Below are 19,138 nucleotides of genomic sequence, written 5' to 3' on the forward strand. Positions count from 1 at the left end.
GCCTCCTTCTGTGATGAAGAGTTACAAGTGGGTTATAATTCACCATGTATTTCTGAATGCAGCGATATGCAAGAGAAAGAAAGACCACTGCAGCAGGTGATGTGGGAGTGGAGAGATTACTGAATAAGAAAAGCTAGAAGGAGAAATTACTTTTCATGACACTAGGGAGTCACGTTTCAAACTTGGCTTATAATTATATGTACTTTACCTGTCTCTGAAATTCTCTTACATATATTAATGTTATAGCAATCTATATGAACAAGATGGGCAGTATGCCAAAGGGGGTTGTAATTTTCAAGTACCTTCGTATTGTTATTGGAGAGGGGAGGAGGATATCCACTAACAGTGTAATTATGTGGCAATTCCAGGGAAATTGATTATTATTAGCTTTTTATGATCACACTAACAAAGTCAATGATCCAAGATGAAATAGCAAAAATTAGTGCTTGAACAATATTCAGCAACAAGATATCACCAGGTGAGAGTGGATGTATCTGAAACCAGCTAATTCCTGAAACTGAAATGGCCATCTCCCACCAATTATAACGATGGATGTGCTCTATTAAAGCCTGATCCACTTTAATGGGGGACTCCCAGGATGAGAGGCCATGTAAGTATGCAATGACACATGCAGTATCGAGAAGTGGGTGGGTGTTTATTCTAAATACCCACATCACTGGGGTATTTGCACCTTTAACCAACAGAGAGAATTACAGGTAGTGAATACAGATCAATTTCTTCAAGTTGGTTATTGCTTTAACAAAATCTTTTGTCACTTCTTCTAACATCCATCTTCAGTCCCCCAAACACAGCACAGAGACTGGATACCTTCATAGTCAGAACTATCATTTGCCAGCCATGTCTTCCCCTTTTGAGGTTCCGTGGTTTTATAAATAATAATTAAAAACACTTCTCTGTGATGTGAGAAGGCTTTTCTGAAAGGAGAGCAAGTTGCTGCAATACAATAGCGTAATATTTTTCAAGGTCATAATAATAAAGTAGGGGAAAGAGAATAATCATTATTGCTCTTTCTTGTAATTAGTTTGCTTTCCGATATCCCACACTGCAACTAGAACATTATTCAAGAACACCCATCACAGTGCTTAACAAGATTTAATGTACATTTATTCTTAACATGTGGAACATATAAAGATTTTATACTGAATAAATGAAATTCATTAAGCCAGAGGAAAAGGAGGAATTTACATCAAGTTTTTTCTTTTTTAACTACATTATCTTGAAATACAAATGCAGATTCTTGTCACTGAAAAATCTTTGAAGTTGTGTTTCTTCCTTTTTTTTTTCCTGGATATATTTTTTTGTCTGTAGACTGGTAACCATTTTCTTAAATCAATCCATACGTAACCATTTCCACACCTTGATTTATAAAGCAAATTGTGATCGGCTGCTCTCCCGAAATAGAGCATGACTTTATACATACAGAAACTTGTACATTACCCTCAGTTGTTGGTTTTCTGTGTTGGGTTTTTTCTTTTTTCTTTTTTTTTTATTATTTTTTGGAGATATGGCCCAAATGAAAGAAAAAATAATTCTACTATCACTTTGTAGATACCACATCATGAAAAAGAAACTAAAAACTTTGTACTAAAAAAAAAAAAAAAATGAGGGTATGTTTAATGTACAACTTCTATATACATCACGGCCCTTAGGCAATAAAAAAATATTTAAAAAAAATGATTAAAGGAATTGTGAAGAACTGTCATTGTGGAAGGTCAAAAAAAACAGATGTAGACAAGACAGTTCTGGTGAGGAAGCAATTGATGTTTATCATCAGGTTTTGTTTAAAAATCTTTTAACTTGACTTTTTTGTTTTGTTTTGCTCCTAGCCTAATGTAACCATTTCTCCTGAGGAGAAACCAGTATTGTTTTGTATTTTGACTACTGACTGACACCCTCCTTGATCCCCTACACCTACATCACTAGAATCTTCTATTGCACAGAGCTTTGGGTGATGGTATACAAGTTTTTTTTTATTTTTTCCTTATTTGAAAAAATAAAACACACAGGAACTTGGTATGTTGGTTATTTTTCACCTTTTTGTTTCAAAGTGGTGAGATTTTTTTTCCATCATACAATGGTTTGCCATAACATTTTTTTAAAAAGTCACTAGTTCGCTTCCCAAAAAATATGCAATACAAACATGGAAAAGAACATTGAAAAGGATAATCTATGGAAAAAAAAAAGTGTGACCTTTGAATGTACTAGACAGCAACTTTGGTTAAAAAAAAATAAAATAAAAAGATGTACTTATACACATAGACAGCAAATATTAATTTCATAACTGTTCAAATTAATAATTTCTTTAATTCCCAATTGGTAAATAGTGAATGGGGCAGAGGAGCAAAGATTCTTTTTTTTTCCTTCTTCCTACGTTGGATAAACAAGAACAGAAAACAGCCAGTTATATGTGACCCTCTAATCTCCACTCACACATGCTTGGCTTCTCACTTATGTCATAACTGCCCAATCTGAAAAAGTACATCACAGATGACAGATGCAACCAGAGAGTTCAGGACAGCAGATATTGAGATATCCAGCAAACGACCCTCGTGCAAAAGGAACTCTGAGCGGTTCTCGTCCACTCTAGCCATGGCCAGCAAGGCCTTGGCTGCCCTGCACATCATGTCTACGCTAGGTGGCTCCAGAGGTGGAGGCTGCATGTGCATGAGGTTATGCTGGCTCTGCTGGTACTGGGCCATAGTGACCCCATCCTCCAGGAAGCTTATCAAGTTTCCGATGCTTCCCTTCTGCACAGCTATTGCCCTTGCTGCTAATGTGTCCCCCTGGGCAAGGTTCGATAAGAGCGCCATGGACATTTCTCGGCAGACCGGGTTTTTGCGGTCCCCAACGTACCTAACTAAAGTAGCGTAGAGTTTCTCCTGACGACTGAATGGGGGGGTGGCCAAGATAAGGTCCACATTATTGTCCTGGATACTGAGCTTACACAGGGTCTCCAGCACAAGTCTCTGAGGCGAAAGAACTGAGTTGGGCCCCACGGTTGGAAAAGGATCCTGTGCCTCCGCAGACGGGCACACCATCCAGTGCAGCAAGCCATCCAAAATTGGCAAACAGATGCTTTCTGTGTAAGCAGACAAGTCTAGCTGCCCAGAAATGTTGGCTAATGTGACCAATGTATTATCCCTCAAGACCTCGAGGCAGTCCCACCACCACTCATCCTTGCTGCAGGCCACCCCTTTGTCCTCCTCTTCCTCTTTCTCGTAAGTCTGCGGCGCTCGCTTTCTTTCTGGATGCTCATGGTGAAGAAGGATCAACTTTCCCAGGATCAGCACCAAGCCTGGATGTTTGGACATTTCCGTGTCATTGCCAGGCACAAAAGACAAGCTACGGACGATATTTGACACACAGATGCAGCGTTTGGCCAAGGAGTCTTGCCAGTGAGTTATGGTGCATAGAGGAGTCTCATCCCGGCTCCTTGGCTCATCCTCTAGCAGTTTAATATTCCGGTGGCTTTTGGCTTGATGGATCCCAAAGGGAAATTTACTGCTCTCTGTCTGGGAACCAGAGTTTGAGTCTTCAGGCAATGCTCCTGGCCGAGCTGAGAGGACATCATCAATGGTTGCTGTTATACTTTTTTCTTGTTGTTCCTCAGATTCACCTTTCCCCTCGAGGTCCTTCTTTTTGCTTGGAGAGTTCAAGGGAGGAGGGGCTTTCCTGCGTGGAGGAATCTCCATCTTGCTTTCAAAGTGAGTCTGGATATGCTCAGTTGTGTCACCACCACCAAGCTGCCAGTGGAGAAGTCCACTATCAAATTCCTGAACGCGTCCGAGTTTGTCAGATCGGTCAACAACAAACAGATTATTTTTCTTTACAATCTTTATTGGCAGCTTGTCAAATTTACTGGCTTGTTTTGGCCTCTCACTTGGATCAGCAATGGCACCAGGAGTGGAAAAAACAATGCTCTTTTCTTCTCCTTCTACCTTTTCATCCTCCCCCTCCTCCTCATCTTCATCAAAATAGTCAATACATTCGTCGTTCTCCTCTTTTCCAGTATCCTCTGCCAAGGATTGGCTATCATCTTTCTTGGCTGCTTTGTGATCAAGTGCTTTGTGGCCTGGATCTCCCACTTCATATTCCATAAGGATTCCAAAAATGTCAATCAGGCATTTTCTAAAATATTCTACTAAAAGCTCAAGAAATCCAGACAACTGAGGGGAGAAGAAAGAACATAAAAATCAGATAAATATTTTTGTCCGCATGGAATTTTATTAGGAACACTGATGCATACATCTGTGAATATTTCCCTCCTTCTGCTGTGGACTTGTGGCTAGGTCCTGCATGGCAGAAGTTAACCAAAAGAAATTCCTCTAGCATCTGTCCAAACTATATAATGTCAAACTATCTCAGCTCCATTTGCTTAAACTGTAACAGCTATGAGAAGTACAGAAGTTTATTCGTATGTCTCCCTGAAGCTACAGTAGACATCTAGCCTAGCTGTTCTGTCCCCTTGGAAGTGTCTAGTATTCTTCATTTTCTCTATAGAGTACTGAAGATTCTAACTCAGTTTTTCTGATTTGTACTTTTATTAGATGCCTAAAGTTTACAATTCTTCCTTTCCTCCTTTGTCTCTCAGTCTCTAAAACCAACTGTGTCCTGTAGGAATCTGCGAGTTCAGGGTCTAGGTACTGACATCCATCTCTATTGGAATAGTTCCATTTTTGCCTGCCAATATTTAAAAATTGTTATTGGAGCCTGGTGCTGTAAGTCACCCTTCAGAAACAGTTTTCATTTAGGTTTAATCTTCTTAATTAACTTGTAATCACTTTCTTATGGAAAGGCAGTAGTTGGACTTGATATTAATTTACCCTCAGTGGCTTTATTATTAAAAATTCTTTGCTGTTGTGATGTATTCAGCCTGATTGTCTGGCGTTTGATTTTTTTTTTAATCATGGCTAATAGGTTTTCAGCAAAATGTATCCCTTTGTCCATTCTGTATTCTCTTACGATTGCCAAACCCTCGAAGAATTAAGAACAAACTGATGCTTATGAACTGCAGGAATTATCAGTCGTCATATGGAGTCCTGACTGCCATTGGAAATAGAGTCCAAGGCAAAAGTAACAAAAAATATATATATTTAAAATATGCCTGGTATTCTCTGCAACTTTCACAGGGTGCATTAATGCAATTTCTAATAAAATTCAGAGGACATTCACCTCACTTAACTTCAAACACTTGCAACAGTTACACACCTAACCTAATTGTCTAGATTACTTTTATCATCAATGGTCTTTTACAGGCCATTTCTAGGGTATGATTCATCTGACCTATTTTAGATCTCTGCTTCAGGATGAGATGAATCATGCTATAGATATCCCTAGTTCTAAAGTTAGGTGGGATGAAATGTACCATTTGTGTCTCTATTTAAAAAAAAGGTCATTATATTTAAACAATGATGAGTTACACTATTAGTAACCAAGGAATGAATGGAGCCGAGAACTGAATATTTAATTTGTACAAATTTTAGATGATGTGCGTTATCAGCATGCCATCTATTACTACCACCTAACAGGCCAATGGTTAGAGCAGGGCTGAAAAATGCTGGGAGGTAGTGAGGCAAAAGCACACACTATTAAATCCTGTGTTACTTGCATCCTGTGGACAGACAGTGGATTTTAGCCTTTAAATTGTCAATCTGATATTTTTGTGCAAACTTAATTTACTGGAAGAAGAAAATAAGCAATTAAAAAAATCCCACAGTGTAGTGTGGAACTACTGAATAAGACAAGTAATCACCAGAAGACAGCCTGAAATCAAGTTAATATAGTTTTGCAAAGCCTTTTATGGAAACACAAGTTAAGGAAGATTACTAACATACTGCTGTTTTCTGGGATTGTCCATGAGTGTGAATTTACACATTAGTCTTCTGTCAGTGCTAAAATTCTTCTATTCCTACATGCTCCTTTCTACAAGAGATATCCTTCTTTCAGGCTTATTTCCCCTATTTGACCTAAAGCTATCTCTTGTTGCTCACTGTTACCAATCATAAAAAAAGGGAAGTTTTGCAAGACTCAAGTTTCTGTTAATTATAATCAGTTTTAAAGGACTTCAACAGTTTTGTAGGTATCTTATTTCAGTTTTCTTTCCTTGGAAAGTTGAGAAGTATACTGCTTTCCCACCTACCTGAGAGAGGTTGAAAGTAGCGACAGTGCTGTCATCATACAGAAGAATATTAATAGTGTCTAGCGCCCAGGTACTTTCAGCCAAAAGACCAGATTTAAGAGACATCATCACTCTCCAGGCCTCAGGAGTTACTGGAGAAAGAAAGGAGGAGAAGTAAAACAGTGTTAGTGCATCCTCGGAGACTGCTAGTGAGTTCTGAAAGATTAAACTGACATTCTGAGGATGCAGAATTTAAATGAAATAGTTACTGAAACACTGGTTAAGCCCCTGCTTTCACCACTTAGTCCTGTTCAGTTTTTCTGTAACTGCTGCTCAGCCTTAATACTGGACAATATCTTAACAGGGCCATTCTTCCTGACTTTGCTGAAGCCAAAACAATCGTACAAACTTAGAGAAGTTGACTAAACCAAATAATTGGTAAATAAAGGTAGAATACGCTGTCAGGAGTGTGGGACCTTGAAGTATGAGAACTTGAATGTATGAAATGTAACAGGAATTCAAGATAAGAAGATGCCTGGGAAAGAATATGGGGAGAAACAAACATGACAAGTAATATGGAAGGAATAAATAGGCCATTCAAGGGAGGCACAGACTAGAAATACACAGCAGAACAGCATGAGCTTCCATGGAACAAGAGCACGGAAAGCTTTGCTCAGCTAAATGTTGTACTGGTGATTTAACAGACGTTTTGAAGGACCTTTCAACACATATCACTTGGAAATCTCAGGCAAGCTTCATTTTTAATGCATTGCTAGAGACCTCAGGTGTCCATATAAAATGTTGGTTTCATTTCATGTCGGATTGTCTAGGATGAGTTTTACCTATCGTCCTCACTAACGCCTATGATTTTACATTTTTATTGAAGACAATCACATTATAGTTACCAAAGTTAACTATTTGTCAAAATAGTCTTAAAATGTAAAAGAAAATCAAAATCAAAGCCTCTTTCTCCCAACCTATTTTGGTATTTGGCTTTTGTTTTGATGCTTACCAATATCTTTTGAGGTAATCTTTCGTCTTGGTTTTAAGACTGGTTGGGATGCTTCTACAGAGCCTGGGGGGAAGGTAATTTCTCGCCTTATTGGTGGTGGTTGGGGTGGAGGTCCTGTGACCTGTGACACTGGAACTGTGGGTATAACCTTTTGCATCTTCATGGAGGGTAGGAAAGGAGACTTGCTTGGAGACATACGGTTTTCCAAAGAGCGCTGGAAGGATGCCGGACTTGGAGCTCTAGAGATGTGGTTTGGCATAGAGGGTGGCGTCTGGTAGGACGACTGAGGAGGTCTAGTGATAGGCTGCATGGAGGCTGAGGATGACATATAAGAAGGCTGACGTTGGTTGACATGAGAAGGCCACTGACTCTCGTGGTTTATCCTCTGGTCAGGTACCATCATATCATCAGTGCGATTCATCCCTGGATATGGTGGGGCCTGTGCAGGGCCTCCTGGACCTTGCCTATTCTGGTAAGGGTAAGGCATATCATTTCGTGTTGGCCACATGTTCTGCTGAGGACCTTCGCTGGAGGATGATGACTGCATGGGGCCACCAATCATCTGGGGAGGTATCCCATGCTGCTGCATTTGTCCTGGGCCCTGCATCCTCTCCCTGTTATACGGATACGGATACTGTCCCTGCATGGGCCTCCTGTCAGGCCCCGTGTAAGCGTTGCTGTACTGGTTATACATTTCCTGTTGCTGGTTGCCATACTGCATGTTATACATATCCCCTTCATGGCGTTTGGCTGGAGGCCCATACATGCCATCCATGTGTCGCTTGTAGTTCTGAAAAAAAATTTTGGAAAGAAGATGCGTCACTTTTGCTCCATACACAATACAAATATATTGGCTGAAAGCTCCTTTAAAAAGCTGAAGGCACTTAGTTCCAGAGGGATCGTGTTGATTCCAAAGTCAGGCACGCAGTGCTATGGTTAGGCTCGATCCAGTGCTTTCTTTTTAAGCCTCTGTTTTGCTGCGCTTATAACTTAATACTAAAAGGAAACTTATCCTTAGGCTAAATTTTCTTATGCTTGCTCTCATTTTCTCCCTTTCCCTTCCCTTTCCTATCTGTCAGATTAAATTCCACTGGTCATTTCAGAAATGCATGAAAAGGCAACGGTCCTCACCAACTAAAATATTTTCACTTCTTTTTTATGCTTAGTCTACTAAGAAGAAAAGTCTTAAAAAAATTCAAAACCACTCAGTGAATCTTTTCAAGAGACAAGCACTGAATAAACTCTTAAAATAACAAGATATGCTGCAAGCATGCATGTCTGAAACACTGGATCTTACGATAGGGCACAGGCTATACACAGTAAATTTATTAGTAGGACAAAACATTCTGCTGCATTTGCTACTCTGTGTAATTCCCAGGAACATGGTCCTGTTTGGGTAACCGTCCCTCTTCCCAAATCATCCTAATCACATTTAATTTACTGTGAGATTATTACAGCAACTGTTCACATCCAAATGTTCTGTTCTAGTTTATGCAGGTTCTTACCCTGCTGATCAGTAATGAATTAAGCAATGTAACTAACAGCTGCCACCTATGGTTTATTCCCTCTTTGTTTCTCACCCTCTCAAGTGGCTGTTGTTGTGTGAGGTAAGCTGTTTTACCTTGGGGGGAGCTGAGTTGTTTTTAAATCATACAAGCTTGTACATATTTATGTTTAAGATGGCAGAACAAAAAAACACATGTTGCAGTTTGAGGGGAAGGTGGTAAGGTTTGCAGTGGTCTTTAGCTCCTGTGGGAGTTTGTTCCACAGTTCAAACCACACTGAGTGCTCTGAAGCAAAAAATGTGAATTAAATGGGTGATTTTTGAATATATGATCTATGGCAAATTCAAAGTTACGGCTCCCCCGGAAACTGTAGCTCAGTCACATTGCACAATGTATACTAATGTGCGAGAGTTAAGATCAGATAAAATTCTGTATGTATTCAATACAGGTCAGTTAAAAGAGCTCTGGGACTCATAAACTCATCTTCCAACTTTGGTGCACATAAAACCACAACTACTGTATTGCATGAAAGTATTTTTTTTTTAAACTTGCTATAGAGCTGTCTGGCTATCTGAGAAATACCTACATTTCAGCCTTACATAAACTACCTGCTGTAGTAAATTCCACCCTTGGGGCCAATTTATACATTACAAACTGACTTGGAAGTTGCCACACCTAAAAAGGTAGTGTTTGTTTTGCCACAGTGACTCAGAGCGCTTAAAGTAGACACTTGGGAATGAAGCATGTGCCTTTTTAAAAGCAGTTAAGCGCTCTTGTATATGTAGTGGCAACATGCCTAATGGTACCCAATGCTGAGGACAGTGATGCACCTGAACTCCCCTCCTGCGTAAAGGTTCAGCAGGAGACCAAGGCTGCAAAACGTGTGTCTCTCTCCACCAGGGACGTGGAATTCTGAGACCTTGCAGAAGACAAAAAGACACCAACACAGGTCACCTGCTGCATAATAGCTCTCGAGGTATGAGCATTCATACAGGAACTGAAAAACCTGGCTCAAAGTGCTTCATTAGCCCCAGGAGTTCGTGCTCCAAGCATCTCCTTTCCAGGTCATTCCCTAGCCTTCACGTTGTAGATAAAGCTTCAAAAGGGTCGTTTTTCACATTCTTCCTGTACCACTACAAAGTGAGATTTAGGAAATTGAAAATAAGCTAGTGGCAACCTAATCTCTAGCTAAATGAAGAAGTGGAATCCTCTGGGAGTGGGAGGGAGAGGCTGAGGCTGGCCAGGGTCCTTGCCCTTCATTCTTCACTGCTTTTTTGCATTAATGCTTTTTGCATTCAAGAGTCATTGTACAAAGTACATAAACAGCACTAAGGACAGGGCCAAATATATTTTTACAAATTCTAGCTGTCTCCTTGCTTAAATGAACATGTAGTTAATATATTCCCCGCATACGTTACCATGGAATATCACAAACTGTTCTGTTATCTATCTTTGCAATTTCCCCACTAAATCACCTAGACTGCTAGCATATGCTCATCATGAAGAACAACAAACCATTTTTTTGATTATGCTATTTTAGAGATGTTATGAACCAAAGAGATAAGCAAGAAGTTCTGAAATTGAAATTTATATACATTTTCAGTACAGTGCAACCTAAGATCTCCTCTTTTAGGTTCCCCCCCGCCCCGAATTTCCTAGTAAAACTCTATCCCAAACTGAAAAGGGCTATCTGAAATGGGCTGAAAACCAGCTTACATTTTAATTTTTATATTATAATAGGAAATGCTTTCTATTTTGGAAGCTAATTTCAACTTTAATTATTGTATGACTAGAAATGAATGAATAACACGCAGGATGAAACTCTGATCCTGTTGAAGTTAGTGGAGTTTTGCTATTGACTTATAAGATGGGATTTTGCCCACAAGGTATTAATGACACACCTAACAAAAAAATCTTATTAATTAATATAATTTGTATTTTCAAAGTTATTACGCAGTTAGGGAGACTGGAATGTACAAATGTTTAAACTATTTTTAACACTAATAATGTTCTCTCTCATGCATTTGTACCATATTATTACTACAGATAACACGTGGGGAATATGCCATCTGATCTATATTAAAGATAGGTATCTCGTATGACCCACCACAGCATTCGAGATAATTGAGAGTGCTGCACATTTTACTTTGTTCCAGTTTTGTGTTGGGTTCACGTGGCTGCATGACATTAAGCTAGGACCCTTCAACCTGCCAGCCAAGCAGCTTTCCTATTTGTTTCTGGAACTGAGGCAGCATCACTTTACTAGCCTACAGATTATACTTTCCCAGTCTGCTGGTTATTAACTTGGGACAATAACTTGATACACATCCAAAGCCACAGAACATCTGTTAAAATTTACACTCTTACAGTGTAATGAACATATTTTCCTATAGCTGTACATACACTGCTTATCCGTATGGGCTGTGATTTTGGCCAGAACTACAGTGCTCCTCTCTGCCAAAAGACATATATTGTATAAACAAATTTTTGAATGTATACAGAATTTTGGGGTGACATTTATTAAACAAATGTTATGAATATAGCTGTTCTCCCCTCTCCTACCTGCTGCTGTGGATACATTCCAGGTTGATGTCCTCCATATGGTGGCTGTCCTGAGGGAGGTCCTTGTCCTGGATACTGCTGCCCATATGGTTCATGCCTAAAATGAAGCATTCAAATCAACACTTAAGAGCTGCTGGAATTTCCAAGCCACCAGGAAAAGCAAAGTACTCTGATGATCTTGCACCTTGAAGATATTTGCCATTTGGAAACAAGGTAGAAGGTACAGTGTCGTATGGTCCTGAGCCTGATGTAGTAAGCTCTGCTGGAGCTGGTAGTGGAAGGAAGGAGATAAAGCAGATAGGAGAAAGGAGGAGCAGTGAAGATGCAACAGAGATTTAGAGGTAGCAGTCAGGAATGGGAACGGGGTAAGGTCAGCAAAGAGGTAAGAAAGGCAGCTGCAGCTGCTGGGAACCCATCTTAGGTGGAAAAGTATCTGATGTACAGCTCAAAGGTTGCAAGTCAAAATTCTTGTGTTTTAACAAGTCAGTCTCCAAGCAAGGTACTTTCTGGATTATTTAACAATATAATCAATAGTTAACTGCCGATTTAAAGTGAAATCATTATTTTAGTCTGATGATAGTGACAGAAAGTGAGTACAAATTCCATTACAATATGTAACATTTAAATACATCATTACTGAGTAAAAACAGTACTCATAATTTTGCTAATGTTCATGTAATTTTTAATTAAAGCTACACAATGAAGCATACACATAAAAGGCAGAGTTGCGTTGCACTTGGAAACTTACCTGTGGCCTTTAAGACCTCTGAGGAGCACTACAGTACAACTGCAATATTTTTAGCACATCTGAATGAAATTTAGGTTGCTGAAATGAAGTACTTGGAAAGTATTAAGATTGATAAATAACACTGTATTGCAGACCAATATGTCAGTAATTCCTCTCTGTACACTACCAGTGAGAACACATCTACAATTCAAGTAGAATTATGGAAGTAATATATCAGGGAGTCAGAGAAACAGAGGACTGGGGAACCTGACATATTAAAAGAACTAATGGGACCTAATTTTTCCAAAAGCATAGAAAACACATTTTTTGAGAGTTGACCAGAGTGAAAGCACTTGCTGTTCAGTATCCCCTAAAGTTATGGCGTGGATAGACAGAAATTACCTAATGCCAGTTAAAAGAACAATATAACTGATGGGAATTATCTACAGTCGTCCAAGATGGTACATGCAATAACATAAAACTGAGCAAAGGTACATGTATGTTATACATAAGGGAACACTTTCTAGATGTTCAATTTGTTAGCCACAGGATAACCACAAGCCAGGTGAAGTTGTGGAAGCTTCAGAACTGGTGTCATTTAATACTGCTCTGGAGAACCTGGGCCTATGAAATATGTTCTAGTTCAGTGTTGGCAAGGAGATACACAAGGTAGGATGTATACTCCTTTTCTATCATCCCTGATTCTATGGCTACACAAAGTCAACCGATTCACCCAAGCCTCCGCCCCCCCCAAGAAACTGAACCAACGGTAAAAGCCTAAATAAGAACAGACAAAACGGAAGTAACACACCAAGAGGCCACATATTCTGTCTATGTGCTCTCACAGAGGCTGCTAGCACTCGTTAGCTGGTTATTGCAGATATTACAAACAGAGAAATCAGTGTTCACCTTTGCTGGCCAGGGTAACGATTAGGAGAGTACATGCTTGGGTCACTGTTTGAAGGCACCATGTTGCTTTGACCAGGTGGTCCCATACTGCCTTCAGGACCCAGACCATGATCCGACCTAAAAAATGACAAAGGAAACCTCATTCTGTAAAAAGCACTTATTCTCCAAAATTGCCAACAAAATAAAACAAAACACACCCCTTAAAGAAAACATTCTCTTGACTTATCACCTTCCGCTGCAACCCTTACTCTCACTGACTCCCCAGCAATGTGACCTGTTGAACAACATGATTACGCTTGTTACTCTTCACATCTACTACTTCAAACTACTGACTGAAAACTACTCCGCCGTTACGCTTAAAAGACCCACATGCACCACTTTGGCTACCATCAGGAAACAAAGTGTGAAGCTAAAGTACGCACCCTAATGAAAGTGAAAGTAGGAATACAGCCAGAGCTGCAAAACCTACCAGAATACTTAATATAATCCAAACATTCCCAAACCATTCTGCTTGCTATACCAATGCTTAGACATCAGTGATTTTACTGATTTTTTTTCCCAAAGCCTTTCCCAGGATAAACAAACAAGGACCAAATTTATTTTGTGTACTTCACTGAAAGACAAACTTCTGAGGGTCCTGATGGATCCACTGCAAGACTGGTGCCCCTACAGCTCAGACAACAGACTCTCCAAAGGCAATTCACTAACAGACCACAAACCAGACATATTTAGGCTGTGCGTTTTGTTTTTCATAAAAAGCCCACCAACAACTGCTTAGGTGAAAACATGGCCAGAAGACTAACTGAAGTGCTACTTTACGCCATCACAGCCCAGCCCAGCCCAGCAGCCAGCTGAAAGCAGCTGTCCAACACCCCCACGTGCTGATCTGCTGCAGCTCGAGTGAATTCTAAGGTGTGACAATTCCTCCTTATTAATTTCTGTGAACAGCTAGACTCAGTCATTACCAGTGGTTTGACTCCCAGCGATTTAGTAAGATGCTGTAGGAAATGTAGGCTGCTATGTTCTCTGCAAGGTGCAATGGGAAAATGAGAAAGGGAGAGAGAGGATCATTTTCACTAATGGGCTTTGCTTTTTCCTGAAGATTTACTCACCTCCTGTCATAGCCACTTCCATAAGAGAACTGCTGTCGCTGGCTCATGCTCATGTTGGACATTGCTCCAGATGGACTCTGGTTATACATATCTTGTATTCCACTGTTAGGCATTTGTCCAGGGGTCATGAAAGGCTCATTGCTTCCAGGCACTGCAAGAGTAAGGGAAATTACATATATTATTCTGGGTGTTTGAAGAGATCTTTCTATTAAATGATGTATTTTAAAATAATGTTCAGATCTCTAACGCTGCCAAGGAGAATTAGCTGGTGTCTGACAAGCTCTCCAGGGTCTGATGAAAACACATGAAGCAGCACCACTACCAAGATGATGGTTATAATATTAAGGAGCTGCAAGCAAGGAAAGTAATCTCATCCTATGGAACCGAGCTCATCAGGCACCAGGCAGCTTCTTCCCTGTGGTCTTCATAGCTGAAGATGAACTCGCTCTTGTTCTTTTTCCACCAAACAATGCTAAATATGAATGCGAACATAAACCTTACAAAACAGATGAAAGCAAATCTCCTAGTTTGGATTACAAAGCTGTCAGAATAAGGCTCTTCTTTTTCCCATAAAGCCCTCATACACACATGCATACCATAGTTTAGTTAGGGAAAGGATACTGTATCCTAATGTAGCTTCTCGAGCAGGATGGGCATATTCTATGCGTCCAAGAAAAGGCACGTTGACCACTATTATCGGATATAAATCCCCAAGCAAATAGAGGAAGAGACTCTATCCTTTAGTCCCTCATAGTAGATACTGAACAGAGACATTTCTGTTCCGACAGGATAAATGTGAAATGTACAATAAAGTGCAATAAACCCACTTAATCTCACATGGATATAAAGCCTAAAGTGAATCTAAGGCAGAGGGGGTTTTCCCTTCCTCCAACTGTGTTAGGCTAGTGTCCACAGTCCAGGCAAAAGGATTTAAAGGGAAGGTTTTAAAAAAAATCACATCAGATTAACTCTCTCTTTTAAAGCCTCTCCCCACTTCATCACATTATCTTTCTTCCCCTGATTTCTGGACCTCTTCCCCCCATTCCTCCCTTTTGCTCTCTTTCAGTTTCCACTTTCTTAATTTCATCTCCTCCATCTGCTCTTCTCTTTGCAGCCATTGTGAGCCCTCCTTGTGTTCTTTCCTCCCACTTTCCTATGTACGAGGCATGCAAGGTTGACTCATTTTAAGCACATTTTACAATATCCACAAAACCATCTGTAGGTTAAGTGCTCAAAAGGGCAAGAGTCAGGTTTGACATTAATTTTAATTTTTGCTTTCTAAAAATAAACAAACTTTGAGTGTGTTTATCACCTTTTGTCAGGGGCTGTCCAAGTGAGAAAAAAATTAGCTTTCCTATTGTGAAAAATATGTAAACTGAGACAGAGAGCATTAGGAGACTTGCTCAGTCCTGCACAGTGAATTCCCAGTTCAGCCCTACTACAACCAGGCACATTGCTTCACCACTTCACATTCTAACACCGAAGTCCAGCATCTGATTTGCAGAGTAGCTAACCACCTTCAAGAAACATACGGCATTGCACAAAATCTAACCCTGTGAATTTATGCCATTTCCTGAAATGTATTCCTACAAGCATTTTTATGATTCTGTTAAGTTTAAAATAAACAGCGTGACTCTGAGAGGGGAAAATATGACCAGACCAGAATGAAACACAATTGCACTGCACGTCTCTTTTTGCTACAAGGATACCATTTTACCAATGGCAAAATCAGCAAAGTAAAAAAGCTCATTCTGATGACTAGAACGTCTTGATTACATAGAAGTAGGGAAGAACACTTAAGCTCCCACAAAGAAAATACCTTTTCTCATTCCACCAAAAGGATCTTTATTTGGCTCATATGGCATCCTTCCCATCATATCTGGCATGTTTATTCCCTGCTGGTATGGTGCATTTGGCGTCATGGAGTTTCGCTTCGGGAATGCTGAGTCACTTACATCAGAAAAGGGATCATGCACACTAACTGCGCTGTTTCTAGCAGATGAGAAAAAGGAGGCGTTAGCATCATCATGTATTCATAGGAACTGTGACAACAGACTGGACTATAATACACCTAGCCCATGATGCCATGGCAGTGATCAGTGCAGGATACATATGAGGAAGATGCAAAAAACTTTGACAATGGACAATCATTAAAAAAATCTACCCATTTTTTCCCCAAGCTTATCTGGCTACTTACCTTAAAGATCAGGGGTTTTAATCTAATTCAACTGTGCGTGTTTCTATTACTCATATAAAAGTCTAAACCTTTCTGAAATTTCACTAAGCTGTTTGCCTCACTACCCCAAGGCAGTGAGCTCCACAGGTTAATTGTATGCTGTGTCAAAATAGTATTACTTTTTATCAGTTTCATATTTATTACCTTTCAAATTTACCAAGCACCCCATTGCTCTCCTACTAGAGGAAAGAGTAAACAGCAACACCTGATTTACCTCCCAAATACCATTTACTGTTATGGAGAGGCACTAACCTTTATGGCTGCAGCCAGCTCTCTTCTAAAGCTCTTAAAAATTTGGCCTGGAAAATGGAGTTTCCCTGATAACTATCAGATTTCTTCTTAACGCAAAAGAAAATTTTTTACATAGTGAAAGAAAACTCAATCTGAATTAAAGATGATTAAAAAGGTTCCTGTTATCCTTTTTGCAGTATTACAGATGGAGGAAAAAAGAACCTAAGTACGTTAAGTTCTGAGTGACTCTGTACATAGTCCAGAGCTCAGCTACGTTCCTGCTGAAGTCAACAAGAACTTTTTTTGCTGGACTTCAGTGGGCTAAGGTTCCTTAACAAATGGTGAGAAGGCTTCACTTCAGATTAAGTCAGTCTGTGTGACTTACAGGACATAGAACTGAAAGGGATCTCTTGGTCCACATCCAGTTGAATCCTCTGCTATCTCAACAACTGTTATTATATACGCTTTTCATAATTTGAATTTAAGTAACACCTTAAAACCACACATTTCTCCTTCCTGAGCATGAAAGTCTGGACCTGTATACCAGAGGAGGACAGGGTAAGCCAGGAAAGGAAGGTTGTGGTTCTAAGTTGGTGCTGCTGGGTTCCACCTTCCTCCCCACTCCTCACATATTCACATGCCCCCCTTTGCACTGGTGCTTGCGTGATCCTTCTCTGGTGTTTAGAAAGCTAATGCAGCTCCTACTCCTTCCTCCCGTTCCCTCTCTCCCTCCAAAAAGAAATCCTTTTCTGCTGCTTTTAAGGCTCTGACTGGTTCACCACAGAATCAGATGAGTGCCCGCACAGCTGGGAAAGGGAAAGACTGGCTTAAACTGTTGTAGAACCACAGCCCAACAAAAAATTAAGCAAAGCCCTTTTCATACCTGCCACCCTGCATAGGCGTCATCTGTCCATGAGGTGTTGATGCTGGTGTTGGGGGCTTCAAATCGCCTGGCACTTCTGTCATGGAATTACTACCAGTAGACTGTGGAGTTTGTGGGCCTTGCAAGGAACCAGAATTAGCTGCAAAATTAAAGAAAAAGGAAATATTAAAAGGTAGCAGCCAAATTCCTGTGGAAATAATAATCATCAAGGAGAGAAACTGGTTCTTTCCCCCATAAGCCTGCTTATACCATGCATCTCAGTACTTTATAACTTCCCCCAAATCCTCTGAGATCAGGATAGGCTGTGCAGTAATAGCCATCATCTTTCCTAGAACCATGAATTTAATCTGCTGCCTGAAGCAACATGAATAGGAATCATCTAGATGAAGGATCATTTAAATCAGAGGTCACAGATACAAAGTTAATTGTCTATAGTTTACAACAGACTAAAGGAAGGTTGTTCTTTGGCACAGCTTCTTTATATAATCACTATCATGACACATACGTTTATAAGGCAAATTTCAGCCAGAAGCTTTTCCTCACAAATTTAAATTGCTATATTAATATAAATTCATCATTTCATTTACCACTAAAAGGCAGACATTTCCATGGTGAAACGTGGCAAATGATTAGTGGCACACTGCAACCCTATGCCATCTTTGGGACAGCATGGCAAAAGATTGTATTTAAGAAACGCAAAAGGCAATCTGGGATAAGAAGAAAGCGATCACTGAAAGTAGAATTTGAACAGGAGGCTATAGCTAACACTCCTAATAAAATTGCAAAAATAGCAATGGACATCTTAACAAAATGTAGTCAGGTCATTGTAGAGCATATGTAACAAGACCAGGTCAATTCTGCAAAGCATCTATTTCATCTGCAAAAACTTCTATGTTGAGATCTCAGAAAGCAATAGAGTACCTGCGCTACTGTCCCCCTGAACCATGGTAAATGGCCATGTTCTTGATATGACAACAAGCGTAGAAAAGCATGTACTGTTCTCTTCCAATGGGACTGAGCAGTAATAAGGGCATTAAACGAATACATCATACAAGCTCATGATAAAATACATCCAGACCAGTCTTTTAAAGTAGACACTGAAGTTACTATTTTCATATGACTACTAAGGAGAAACACCCCCCAACCCCAAAGATCTGATGTAGTAGTTTTCTGATCTAGAAGGTGGTAAGTGGGAATTAGTAACAACGTCTACACCTTGGATCTGATTGGCCTTGCAGCAGAAATTCTACTTGAGGAGAACTGTAGGATTCAAATCTTTAGATGCAATTGGAAAAAAAATTACCAACAGAAAAAATTCACAAATCTAATAGACTCAGAAAGACATGGCTTTGGCTTGAGAGGTCCTTCTTTTTTTATGAACTGTCATGTAAGCATTTTATAGTGCCTGACTATCTATGTTCAACAACCAATTAACAAAACTTTATAAATTACTGTTAGAGGGAAAACTGGAACAAGCAGTATGGGCTTTTCTTCCGCATGTGAAAGAGAGAGTAGTTTATAATTGACTCAGAATCCTAGAACACTCATCATCTTGACAGACAGAGCTTGTTTTTAACTGAAGAACACCTTTTTTATATGTGTTTCATTTATATCTGTAACACATGTTCCACTATCTGGAAATCAGTCTCAGTAGCAAGTGCATATGTAAAATCCACATTGTGTAGACCACATTGTTCTTGTCCTTAGCTTTCTGAGGCATGTTTGGATTGTGCTCACATAGTAATAAGGTTCAAAAAAAGTTTAAGAAAAGCTCTCTGATTGCATTAATACAGTAACAACAACATTTGCAACAACTAATGCT

At 39.8% G+C, this 19,138-nt stretch overlaps 1 protein-coding gene across 7 annotated transcripts in view; it reads right to left on the reverse strand.

Annotated features, from left to right (window-relative positions):
- Positions 1–660: 660 nt before the first annotated feature.
- ARID1B (AT-rich interaction domain 1B) overlaps positions 661–19,138 on the reverse strand; it is a 336,420-nt gene continuing 317,942 nt past the window's right edge. For 4 of the 7 annotated variants that reach the window (XM_075498937.1, XM_075498939.1, XM_075498938.1 and 1 more), the window contains 8 exons: positions 17,317–17,455; positions 15,786–15,958; positions 13,967–14,117; positions 12,855–12,971; positions 11,219–11,315; positions 7,152–7,941; positions 6,161–6,291; positions 661–4,187 (listed from right to left, as the gene is read on the reverse strand). In XM_075498937.1, the coding sequence (XP_075355052.1) occupies positions 2,475–4,187; positions 6,161–6,291; positions 7,152–7,941; positions 11,219–11,315; positions 12,855–12,971; positions 13,967–14,117; positions 15,786–15,958; positions 17,317–17,455 (3,311 nt within the window). In that variant the 3' untranslated portion in view covers positions 661–2,474. The remainder of the gene's footprint in view (positions 4,188–6,160; positions 6,292–7,151; positions 7,942–11,218; positions 11,316–12,854; positions 12,972–13,966; positions 14,118–15,785; positions 15,959–17,316; positions 17,456–19,138) is intronic. The other 3 variants (XM_075498941.1, XM_075498942.1, XM_075498944.1) reach the window with 1 other exon arrangement.

The sequence above is a fragment of the Mycteria americana genome, chromosome 3 (assembly GCF_035582795.1).
Source record: "Mycteria americana isolate JAX WOST 10 ecotype Jacksonville Zoo and Gardens chromosome 3, USCA_MyAme_1.0, whole genome shotgun sequence".
NCBI lineage: Eukaryota > Metazoa > Chordata > Aves > Ciconiiformes > Ciconiidae > Mycteria > Mycteria americana.